Below are 13,194 nucleotides of genomic sequence, written 5' to 3'. Positions count from 1 at the left end.
TGTCTTATTTCACAGTTTGAGTGTTAGTAGGCCCATCAGAGACCCAGGTATAAGTGAGTTCTTCACGATATGGGACCTTCAAGGACCAGTAGGCTACATTAACTCCACCCTTAAAGGGGTTACCAGGTATATCACTGTTAACAGTACTCCCTATATATAGCAGCAACCACAGGCAACAGCCCAAAGCCAACACACATAACATAATATATTATCTTGTAAATTGAAAGTAAACTAGTAGAGATGGATTGAAAAACCTTGTTTTCATCGAAGACATTGAAGACAAATGAGGCAAACTTGGTGGGGTCTCCAAAAGGGAAGAACTGTTTATAGATCTTCTGGAAGCCCACAGCATCCAGCTGCCCACTCGGACAGTCCTTGATGAAGCCTTTGTACCTGAGAAGAATGACACAGAAGCCATACCAAATTAATTTAAGATGATATTAATAATGTAAAGAGTGTACAGAACCATAACGAACCTGAACATCAGTTAAATGTTACAGATGTCATGCCAGTTCGCATGTACAGCAAGGCATCACGGGTCCACTTGCTGTACATGCTAGATCAAACGGTACAGCGCAAAACTATTTGTCTCATTAGAAGATAAGATGATTGCCCTAATCCAATAGCAGAGGCCGAGGGTGTTTTAACTGTAATCAAATTACTCTCCAGTCTTCTTTTGATAACATGCATAACTGATAAATCTGCAAGCTTCCTCTATCCCCTGGAGACGATGTATCACATCTGTTAGCCTAAATATAGAAGCGTTTCATAAGCAATTTCAAGCACAGTCACTCAAAGGTATGCTTCCTTTTTACAGCTACATAGCGAAGGACTGCATTAGTCCCAGTAACGAGTCTGTAATGGTTCTCTGTAGACAGGGGGAGCAAGGAAGAGGGAGGACGTCAAAACAAAAAAGTTTAAATAATTTTCTTGGTAGAAACAGCGAATGTGAGGTTGAGTTCACATACTGTAGCTTTTCACTTGTTCGTCTATGATTCACTCAAGACTACTCAAAATGAGGCTAGGCTGTAATTAAGGGCAGGCAGGAAGGCAGGGAGAGAGGGAGAGAGAGAGAGAGAGAGAGGGAGAGAGAGAGAGAGAGAGAGAGAGAGAGAGAGAGAGAGAGAGAGAGAGAGAGAGAGTGAGAGAGAGAGAGAGAGAGTCCAATGGAGAATGAAGCCTCTTAACAAAGGTTATTCTATAACCCTAGTTACATGAGTTTTTGTGAGCATTCTGCTGGGATAATCTCATCGTTACTTATTGTAACACTGAAAGCTTTTGCTACATGCACCTTCATTTGCCCGGTTATGAATATAAGCAAGGGGCGTGACCGTGCTGTTCCTTCCCGAGTCTTGACCTTCATTCCGAAGACAGTCAGGGGTCCTCAGTGAGTGAGAGCAGAACGCTCACAAAAACGTATGTAACTAGGGTTATAGGATAACCTTTGTTACATTTAGTTTTTGCTTACGTTCTGCTCTGCTGGGACACAGGAGCGGAGCAGGACGCGGAGAGCCCGACAAATGTACCTGCTGAGGTCCCCTTAACAACCATCAGAACATTGGGGAGGGTCCGGGCCCCTCCACCCTTCCTAGTGAGGGGTGGGGGGGGGGGGGACAGGACACAGACTATGCGAAAAAAGGTAACAGCACCCAAAAAACGCACAAGGTGAGTAGACTGCGGGAAAAAAGGACCCGCATCTACCCCACAGCGCGTCCCGCTCGCTACAAGGGACGTACGCAAAGCATAAGCTTGTGTTACCACTCCCACACCTCGTGGGGTCGGGGTCGTTAAACCCAGACTCTGCCCGCGAGGTGTCTCGTGGGGTCGGGGTTCCGAACCCTGACTCCGCCAGCAAAGCCTTAGCAGCGGGGCGCAGAGGAGGCCCCAGCCCCATGGACCACTCAAAGGCAGGCCTGCCGCCGAGTCCAGGAGCTAGGACCTGACCAAAGGGACCTGGTGAGGTCAACGAAGCCGTGGCATCGAGACCTCTCCAGGCGTTTACTCGTGACACCACTCTTTACACCGCCAGCGCACGGACAGGACACAACAGGTGAAGGCCCTTCTCCGCCTGGTACGCCGCGAAGACCCTCTGAGGAGGAGGCTCTGAAACTCTCCGAGGAGGCTCTCTCACTGAGGGGGAGGCTCCGAAAAACTCCCTGAGGAGGCTCTGAAACTCCCTGAGGAGGAGGCTCTGAAACTCTCTGAGGAGGCTCTGAAACTCCCTGAGGAGGAGGCTCTGAAACTCTCTGAGGAGGCTCTCCCTCATAATCTCGTGGGGTCAGCTGGCATACCGGGGAATACAACCACTCCAAAAGGTTTAACAATGTTGTACTAATAATCAAGGAAGATGTGGTTTGTAAATGGGTGAATCAAAAGGCAAAGAGAAATTTAGTATAAAAGAAATAGAAATGGTGAAGGATAAGAGAAGAAGGAAATTCAAGGAGGGTCACTGGACCAATACCATACATATTTGCCTTAGTCAGTATCTAATCCTTTTGAGTAGGTATTAAATTTGTCTATACCTGTTCAAGGGCGGTATACAATCAGTCTTTGTATTAAGTGCCTGGAAAAACAACTGTAGTGGAAACATATAACCAACAATGCTATTCATGTAACCATTTATGTTCACTGCATTCTTTCATATTGTGTTATGGGATCCATTTTTGTGTAAGTGTTGTTTGTCTATAAATGTTAATAAAAATGTAAGTTTAAAAAAAAAAAAAAAAAAAGTAATGTTAAGGAAATATATACATTTTGAGATAAATTACGGTCGCCCCAAATTACTTTTTTTAAGGCTATGTCGTATTAATTCAACTTAAAAAATACTAAAATCTCTTAATTAGTATTTTTTTCATAAATGCATGTGTACACTACATTCCAAATGTTTGAACAATGGCCAAATATATCCTTATTTTTTGTATAAAAAAATTGGCCTATTCAAAAGTCTTATCCGTCAATGACCCAACTACACTAGTGGTTGTGCAGGCTGTTGCTCCTGTTTACTTGGCAGGGGAACAACACTGCGCTATTAGGCATTCTATTATTGATTTCAGGTGAGTAGCAAGCATACTAATGAAGTTCCCTCAGTTGAGAATTACTATAGAATAGAGTAGATTGAATGCACAACACAGGCATGCATCTAACCCTGCTAATTCTTCTGTGTTTGCGCCTGTGCTCTGATTACATGCCATCTGCTATTTCCCCTGGTAAGATTCCCTCTCATCCCTTGCACACTTGGCCGTGCTTATTGCTGCTGATCTTCGAGTGAGGAGGAGTCATGCAAACGGTCCTGTGAAAGGATGTACGAGAGAGATGGTGAGAGCTGGCTGCACAGCCCAGGGGGGTTATTCCACCCATGTGCACTGAGGCAGCACCTGAGACGGGCCAGTGCTGTGGCTCTAGACCTGCCCATTACACATTATAATGCTGCTACTGCTGCTATGGGTCAGTGCTGTGGCTCTAGACCTGCCCATTACACATTATAATGCTGCTACTGCTGCCGTGTGGGCCAGTGCTGTGGCTCTAGACCTGCCCATTACACATTATAACGCTGCTACTGCTGCTGTGGGTCAGTGCTGTGGCTCTAGACCTGCCCATTACACATTATAATGCTGCTACTGCTGCTATGGGTCAGTGCTGTGGCTCTAGACCTGCCCATTACACATTATAATGCTGCTACTGCTGCCGTGTGGGCCAGTGCTGTGGCTCTAGACCTGCCCATTACCCATTATAATGCTGCTACTGCTGCCGTGTGGGCCAGTGCTGTGGCTCTAGACCTGCCCATTACCCATTATAATGCTGCTACTGCTGCCGTGTGGGCCAGTGCTGTGGCTCTAGACCTGCCCATTACCCATTATAATGCTGCTACTGCTGCCGTGTGGGCCAGTGCTGTGGCTCTAGACCTGCCCATTACCCATTATAATGCTGCTGTGAATATGCCCTGGCTCCTTCCCTCTGCAGCCCACTGACTCAGGCGGCGTGAGTCAGGGCTCACGATGTGGGAGGCGCCGCTCCTTTCATGCATGAAGAATGCCGTTAAAGGAGTCAAAAGGCTAGGAGTGCTGAAGTGTGTGGACATGGAAGACTGATAGCTTCGTTACTACTGCTCCCTCTTCTCAGGATCACAGGATTCAAATAAATAAATAATTAAGCAATAGCACAACTGAAGCATCCGGTGAATGAATAGTATGAGTGGGCTCGAGCTTAACGCATCATTATGGACGAGAATGTGTTAACCCCTTATCAACCCGTGGACATCTGGCTGAGGCCGAGGTGCACTTGTGCCTACACACTGCATTCACAGCAGGTACCCAGAAATTATACTTAAGTGAAAGTATGGGAACCGTCTCAAAATCGTACTCAAGTAAAAGTCAGAGTATCTGGCTAAAAACACACTTGAGTAGAAGTAAAAAAGTGTCTACTTTTAAATGTATTTAAGTACTAAAAAGTAAAAGTAAAAACTTTTTTTATTCCGGGGCAATGAAATGTTCCGTTTCGTCCTCTTCATCACTCGTACTATCGTTTGTGGCCATCTTCTGTAGCTTGTCACTCTGACTGTCTATTCTTCTGGTAGCAGGTGTTTAATCAAAGATCCCCGCTTTCTAGTCTTGCACAAGGACCAATCAGCATGGGTATGGGCGGGTTCATTTTCCATTGATGGGGATTTGATTGGCTGTTTTTAAATAAAGTGCAGCCGCAGGATTAATAACGTTAGTGTTAGTTCGGCCAGAGAAATAAATATACAAATTAAAATGGTTGGACCTGCGAGATTTGTACTTTGTAGGTATGCATTTTAAATGTAAGGAGTAAAAAGTATGTTTTTTTTTCTTTGAAATGTAATTGAGTAAAAGTACAAGTATAAAAACCTAATAATACGCGAGTAAAGTACAAATCCCCAAAAACAGTACTTAAGTATTGTAACAAAGTACAATTACTCAAGTACTTTACACCCCTGATTGACAGCCACATATACTATCACCAACCTCACCATTAACCCCTGGGTGTCACTGACTTCCCCTGCCAGAGGCCTGATCGTCATATTGAAACATAGAATAATAAGTGTCTCAAAGCAGAGGGGCCGACTTGCAGTATCTGTTTATTAGCGTTGTCACTAAGTATTTCATGGGTAAGATCACTCTAAAACAACCTTATGGATAATCTGACGCTATGTAGTTGTTAAGTGCCTGAAAGAAAAATTGCCTTCTGCCCCCTCCATTCCTCTAGTATCCCTCTTATAAACATGGCAAAGCGCTTGTCATGGAAGTGTTGTATCAGTGTTATCAGGCTCCAAAGTCACGTAGTCTCAGTACCACCAGCTTCCAAAGTCACATAACATTTTTACATTTACATTTAGTAATTTAGCTGATGCTTTTATCCAAAGCAACTTACAGGTTTTGTACAACAGGTCATCAGGAAGGGTACAACTTTGGCAGCTAAGGGTAAGTGATATTTGACAAATAGTGTCAAACTTGTGTGCTACACTCTTAACACATTCCCGCCCGACAACGTATATATCCGTGTTTCGAATCCATGCTTAAAGGACCAACCACGGATATCTCCGTGGCAAGGTTGTTTTGGCTTTTATTCCATTTTAATAACCTATTCAAGGTCTCCGAGCTGCACTGCAGATGTACCCTACTCTTTGAATTCGAAAAAGTGCATTGCCGGCCAGATCCTCTTAGGGGCGCTGTATCGATAATGCAGTGTTCCCTGTGGCAGAAGTTGTCTTTTTTTTCTGGATTTCCAATGTAGTTTTCTACTCACCTGAAGCGATCCCTGTTGCACGGAATACGTTTTGGATTGCGGATTTCACTATGCAGTAAGGTAATATATCATCAGTCAATGGACATATCGATCTACCAGATGGCGATCGATAACTGGGAAATGGTCTGGGGGATCCAACCGGCTCATGGTAAGATCTTTTTCACGTAAATTACATGCTGATCAGGGCTTGTTATGATACTCAACCAGCCGATCAGCGTATGTGGCTACTGAGACGAACACGGTTATTGGTAATCAATAATCAGAAACGACGTCCCCCGCCCCCCCCCCCCCCTTTCATGCATTCATGCTTGAGGATTGTACCGATCATATGCAGTTTGAGTTTTAACTGTAGCTTCTGTATAACCGAAATGCCATTGGATATAACGTTAGTAGATATTAGCCCTTTATCCAGCCTTCCAGGAAATATACTAGACCAAATCCCGTATAACGCTTATATTCAAGACGCTATAAAATAAGAACGTATTGATGAAAAAATTATTTCTTTAAGCCATTTTGAAGGGACGGTTTATGGTCTCAATTGACAATGAGAATGGACAGATAGCAATACTATAAAGTATAGATTTAGCTCTACAAACAGCCCCACGGACTGTGCAAGTCTGTTTACATATGCTGGCCATCTACAGTGATTTTAGACGCATCCAAATGGCCGCCAATGTGTTAAGTGCATTGTAGTAACATTAGCATAGTAGGTAGCAGTATAGGCATAGTAAATAGTAGTATAGACATATTAGCATAGCAGGTAGCAGTATAGGCATTGTAGATAGTAGTATAGACATATTAGCATAGCAGGTAGCAGTATAGGCATAGTAGATAGTAGTATAGAGACATATTAGCATAGCAGGTAGCGCTATAGGCATAGTAGATAGTAGTATAGACATATTAAAGGTCCCATGTTTTGCTATTCCTTTCACTATTTGGGCAATGTTACACAATTCCTGTGAGTTTATGGAACACATCTGTAAGGTTTTTTTTGTCAAAAAAATTAATTGTTTTGTATTTCTAATCAAGTACTCTAAAGCAGCATTTTTCCACTTCAAGATTTCAAGCTGTTTTGGGCTGGGCTCCGCCCATAAGGGCTTTGAGTGACAGTCACCCACACAGCGTGATACATGTGTACGAGAGAGAGCGAGAGAGAGCGAGTGAGAGAGCGAGCGAGAAAGAGAGCGAGCGAGAGAGAGGGAGAGAGAGGATACATCGCTCCGTGCGCGCGTGTGCGAGCGGCTCGACTGCGATTGTGTGTAAAATGCAGGTGGACCGTGGAGAGAGAGAGGGAGAGAGAGGGAGAGTCAGGAACAGGGAGACCGCTTCCGCATTATTCCCACAGCTCCGTTGTTGAGCAAATTGTTGATTCTCTCTGTCGGCACCCGCACACGTCAACCCGTTTGAGGAAGTGTCAGTATTTCCACTCACTCTGTTGTTGAGCGAATTGTTGATTGTGGGCGGTGACTACAACCAGTGCCTTATTCACGTCAGCAAAACAGTCAAATCAGAATGGCTTAGTTCAGTGAGGGAGGATCTCGTGAACTCGAGATTGGACTGATGAGCCAAAATGAGAATTAGAGACACAGACCCCATTTATACAACCCCACATTGCTAGAAAACAATGCTAAACACTGGAAAAGGCTATTTATAAGACATAGGACCTTTAACATAGCAGGTAGCAGTATAGGCATAGTAGATAGATAGTAGTATAGACATAGAACATTTACATTTAGTCATTTAGCTGACACTTTTATCTAAAGCGACTTAGAAGTTCTGTACAAGTCAGCAGAAAGGCTACAAGTCTTTCAGCTGAGTAACAATGTTCATAAAACAGTGTTGAAACTTGGAGCATAGTAGTAGAGACATAGTAGTAGAGACATATTAGTATAGTAGGTAGTAATATAGGCAAGGAAGATTATTTAGTGGAAAAGTGCCAGTTCAGATATTGACGTATACAGATATCACTATTGACGTAGTCTCACTACCACCGGGTTCCAAAGTCACATATAGTCTCAGTACCACCAGGTTCCAAAGTCACATATAGTCTCACTACCACCAGGTTCCAAAGTCACATATAGTCTCACTACCACCAGGTTCCAAAGTCACATATAGTCTCACTACCACCAGGCTCCAAAGTCACATATAGTCTCACTACCACCAGGTTCCAAAGTCACAACCAGGTTCGAAAGGCGTCCTATTTTCAGGACTCATCTGTCTTCAAGGTCTATGTGAGGGAGAAGGCTGGGCTAGAAATACAGCATCAAATACACTTGAAATGCACAAACTAAATCCTGGGCAACAAATGTTAAATGGGTTTTGCAAGTGGGTCACAACATAGGCCCCCGCTACTCATGCATTGTGCCAATGAAGACACATAGCCCAGGGGCAATAGCTAGCCTCACAACAGAGTTTGGGCATGATGGAGGGGAGAAACGATCATAGAAGATGTTACTTACCACTGTTGCACCTCTTTCTCTGTAACTGTAAAAGAAAGCAAGAGTGACATCAGTTTAAAGGAAAACCTTTGAGTGGCCTAGAAAGAAATGTTGCCTGCTATTGTTAGGTGCAGTGATGATGTAGTTAGTCAAGTAGCTGCATCCTTGATCATGGAGGCCTAATCCTTCCTTACATACGCAGCTACACAACAAATGTGAATGCGCATCAATATATGCACACAAGGAAAATGTATCCTTGCATATTTAACATTTTTGAATTAACTCCTTCTGTATTACTTTGAGAGGCTGAATTAATAATGGATCCGACCCCCGCATGGCGGTACTATAGCAGAGTAGCAGAGTGGAAATAAATGAGAAAGAGAGAGAGAGAGAGAGAGAGAGAGAGAGAGAGAGAGAGAGAGAGAGAGAGAGAGAGAGAGAGGGGGGGGGGGGGAAGAAGGAAAGAGAAGCAGGGTGAGGTTATGAAGGTCATCGGCTGATTTAACAAAGAGAACGGTTGTTAAGTGTTATCATGCCCACATAAGCATTATTATCTTCCAGTAACTAATCAACCGCTCCCTTGTGGGTTTCTCTCTCCTCGCTTCATTGTCTCAAGCAACCAAAGCAATTTTTGTCCACTTGGCCCCCTGGGCGTACGGCTTAAATATAAGGGGCTGGAAATCGATAGCATTAGTGAACGTAGGAGAGAGGCTTCTGAAGCGTGTCCTGTTCAGTGTCTGAGGCCTTCCAGTATTACTCATGTTGGTCATAGGAGTCAAAAATATAAGAGGCTTTTGTTGACACACAAATCCTACAGCAAACACCAGGCTTTGGGTTAATCAATCGGTGCCTTTGATAGCCTACAATCCCCTACATGCAGTTTGACTGTGGGATAACCCACAAGCCAGTCATGTTTCACAAGATGTAGGCTGTTATGGTCAATAAGGAAGCCATTATTTGCCTCAAATTCTTTCTTTTAAGACAGTGGGCACTGGGTTAGGGCTGGGAGGTGTACCGAATATGAAGGTATACCGTCATGGATCCAAGCAAAGGTATGCATTTTTACTATACCATCGTCCACAATTAGGGATGTCCGATATTATCGGCCTACCGATATTATCGGCCAATATCGGCATTAAAATGTGATATCGGAAAATATCTGTATCGGTTTTCAAAAAATAAAAAATAAAAAAGTATATTTTTTTATTTTTACATTTCTATAACCTTTATTTACCCAGGCAAGCAAGTAAGAACAAATTCTGATTTTATTTATTGTCAAAAGTATGCATAATGTTGTGTTAATTCCACAACAAGAGATATGTAATGTTAATGTGCTATTCACCACTGCCCGCGATTTAATCAAGATGTATTACATAACTCAGTCAGAAGCAATGGGAAGTAATGCAATCAGCCTATGCGGGAGCGAGCGGGCCTTGGCTAGCTCTCTGACTGTTTGCCCCGTAGGCTCTGCTCCAACACATCCAGCTTGCACTCTGTCACTATCGGCCTCTTCTGTGGATGTGACACAACTAACAAAATCATCATGGTAATACGACGGCCAAGGCCACGCCTACATCCTGCGGTTGGTGTTCTTTCCACATGAATCCAGACCAGTCATTTGGAAAAACTATTTTCTGAGTCGGGCTCACATAGCTTTAAGCCTGGGTAATACAATTCCAAGCGTGTTTTTCAACAAGAACAGGGAAATATTAGGCTAGCCAACATTTTAGTTTAGTCTTTGGCCTGGTGGGGCTATGTTTAAACAAGCTGACAATGATTAACCTATGAAGATGTCTCAGCCTTTTCTGACCTGCCAAAAGTGGCGAGACAGGGAGGAAAAATTATATTGCAGCACTGAGAGAGTAATAAATAAAACTCAAGACATTGGCGAGAGGAATGTCAAGCGAAATTGACCCAAAGTCTAACCTTGTTGACTCTCTGCCGACAGGACATTACTTGTTGGAAAGAAAATGGTAATTTCTTCTCATACAAGAGAGAACACAACAATAACAGGCTGTCATTTACTGAGTCGTCAAACTGTCAATGCCCCCGAAAAAGAGTAGACCAAAATGGCAGATGAAGCTTCTGATGAGAGAGGGAAAGAAAGAGGCAACAGGATGAAGGGAGAAATGACTCTCAGCCAGACGAGAGCAAAGCAAAGGGAGAATGATCATGCGGGAAGAGACGGCTTGGTGCCCCTCGAAGCAATGCTAACCAGATAAGATCCTAATTATACTATTCCATTCCTTGCTCAAGGAGGGTAATTAGGGGATAAAGGGAGAGAGGAGAGGGTGAAATGGTTAAGACAGAGAGAGAGAGAGAGAGAGAGAGAGAGAGAGAGAGAGAGAGAGAGAGAGAGAGAGAGAGAGAGAGATGGTAAAGGACAGCAGCAAACAGCCAATCCCAGCACGAAGCCCAATCTTCCTCCACAGTAATTTCCTGCCACAACAGCCTCCCTTGGTTCTACCATGAAGCGACGAGCCACCATACAAATAACACAGTCATTAAGCAGCCACAGGCTGTCAACTCCCACCCACACCTGCACACTGTATACTGCTAGAAGAATTTGTTGTATTCCTATAGGGATAACAAAGGGATAACCTTGTTGAGACCAGAATCCTTGCTATTTCTTTTGATACATGGTAATGCCCCTACTTTACGTGGGTCTTGACCAAAATAATTCTACTGCAGACAATGTCAAAATTAGCCCATTCATCACGCTGCTAATTTGGGGTGTCCTGGTCTCAGGAGGAACGCGATAATTCATTATACTTGCAACGTCATGGGTTGGAATCCAATTTGTGTCTCATGCTAGGCTATCTCTCTATCCCATCTTTCTTTGTCACTACTCACAAAAAAAAGGTATTTCTTAACTCATTAAACGCTAAAAACGTATACTCATTTTTGGCTCCCATGCGTTCACCGCCAAAAACTTTTTATTATTATTATACTAAACAGTCAGGTGGACCTTGGTGTGTGATCCCTGAAGCTCTGAGGGAATTGGAATTGAAATGCCGATCGAATCCCGATAGGTGGCAGTATCGCCTACCTTTTGAACTGGGCTAGTTTAGTGTGGGGGGAGTTGAGGGCACTCGTGGTAGAGAGGTACCAATGGCGATCGCGAACTTTTGGAGATTATTATGAAGAGGGACCCCCCCCCCCCCCCTTAGTGGCTTTCCGAATAGAAACATTCTATATATGGTCGTGTTTACCTTTGACCTGGAAATAATATAGTTGTCAGGTGAGCAACCCGCACAAAATGAGCATGCTGCGCAACACACATATCTCACGTTCCAGAAAACAACTAAATTATTTTTAAACAGGATGGGTTTTAGCCTGGGATTGCGCAGGAATGAAGGTACAGTATGTAGAAATAAACGTTTTTTCCCCTGTTGGAGTATAAATATTGCCTGTCAAATGAGCCATACTATTGTCTCCATAGCTATAATATAGAATATACGATGGTTCTACAAACATCGTGAAAATTGTCAAAAACGCTGGCACCAGGAAGTAAAGATGGAAAGATGGAATATCCATAAACTGCATATGGAAATGAGTGTAGGTACAAAACCCTATCTGTAATCTCCCTGGCTTGATTGTTGATCCATTACTTCACAATCTCCATATTTATAGACCTCTCCAGTGTGATTTAAAGAGACGCTGATTGGAACTTTTGCCAGACCTGAACTAATCACCATTTGTTACACTCCAGGGAAATATTATTCTAAATCAAACATGTATTCTATCCATCCCCAGCAGACATTTTGTTTATTTTGTTTTGTTCAATGGATAATGAGAAGGCTTGAACTCTCAATACGTGCCAGTAAGGATATGTACTGGACTATATGAAGTGCAATATGCAAAACAAGTCAGTGTGGAAAAATGCAACAACAAAATGTTTTTTGTTTAGTTGTCTAATATAGGGTGGGAAAACTACAGCAAATATGATGACACATATTATTCACATTATAACGAGTTCCCCCTGTGTTCACAATGTTTCCTTGGATCTCAATTGCTATCAATTGATTGTAATTGAAAAAAAAAGTAAGCTATGCATCAGTCCTACCACCTTTGGCCTAGCTAAAAGGAGAACAAGACTAGCAGGTACTCACAATAGGTTTTCCTGGTCAACTCCTCCACCACCTCTGGCTTGAGCTTGCTGTTGGATTTGCCCATGGTCTGCAGCTCTCGTCAGACTGCCTGCGGTGACTCCACGCCTTCAGCTCCACCTTGGCACAGCACCTGTTCCTACCTCCTTGCCAGCCTGCTCCTCTGCCAAACACATACATAAATGTGGGCCAATTTAGCCGCAATAACACTGGTGGAATAAAATAACAGTGACGCCCCTGTTTTGCTTTTAGCAGTAAGAAAATTAAAAAAGCAACTCCGGTCAACCTAAAAAAGGTCTTTAGCTTTCAATGTAGTCCACTCTGGATGTGGTCCTGGTCTTCTCACCAGCCTTCACACAGCCATCAAACCCCTGGGGATTTGTGAAGAGGAGCCAGCAGCTTGTTGGGTCTATATATGAGAGCTGAGAGCCTGTCTTTCTCCGCCTCTCCTTTCTTCACTCCAGTCCGTGGGCGAGAGTGGCGTTGTGGTGCGTTGCTACCTTCGTCCTTGGATACAGGAGTCACTCTCAGTCTCTGGGTTATGCACACGCTCACTCCCTCACACTCATTCTTCTCTCTCTCTCGCTCTCTCTCTCCTAATTTTTCTTCGTCCCCACTGATGTCTGCATGGCTCTGGGTAACTCACTGTAAAGGAGAATCCTCCCTCTTGACAGCCGAGATAAGGAAGTGTGTGTGTGTGTGTGTGTGTGTGTGTGTGTGTGTGTGTGTGTGTGTGTGTGTGTGTGTGTGTGTGTGTGTGTGTTGATTGATTGATTGAACATTTTATTAACAGATTGCAGAATGGGTACAATACATTACAGCTCAATACACACAATTGTTAAGGGGATGCAGACCAGGGCCCTATTCCCCGTACCTGGTTAAAC

At 43.6% G+C, this 13,194-nt stretch overlaps 1 protein-coding gene across 1 annotated transcript in view; it reads right to left on the bottom strand.

The window, feature by feature from the left end:
- Nucleotides 1–13,194, bottom strand: part of ncs1b (neuronal calcium sensor 1b) — a 45,899-nt gene that overhangs the window by 9,308 nt on the left and 23,397 nt on the right. The window contains exons 3-5 of the mRNA XM_084314249.1: nt 12,314–12,473; nt 8,223–8,247; nt 255–393 (exon numbers count right to left, since the gene is read on the bottom strand). Of these exons, the coding sequence (XP_084170375.1) occupies nt 255–393; nt 8,223–8,247; nt 12,314–12,377 (228 nt within the window). The 5' untranslated portion in view covers nt 12,378–12,473. The remainder of the gene's footprint in view (nt 1–254; nt 394–8,222; nt 8,248–12,313; nt 12,474–13,194) is intronic.

The sequence above is a fragment of the Notolepis coatsorum genome, assembly GCF_963971535.1.
Source record: "Notolepis coatsorum genome assembly, chromosome: 1".
Lineage (NCBI taxonomy): Eukaryota > Metazoa > Chordata > Actinopteri > Aulopiformes > Paralepididae > Notolepis > Notolepis coatsorum.
This window is presented reverse-complemented; position numbering and strand designations above follow the sequence as displayed.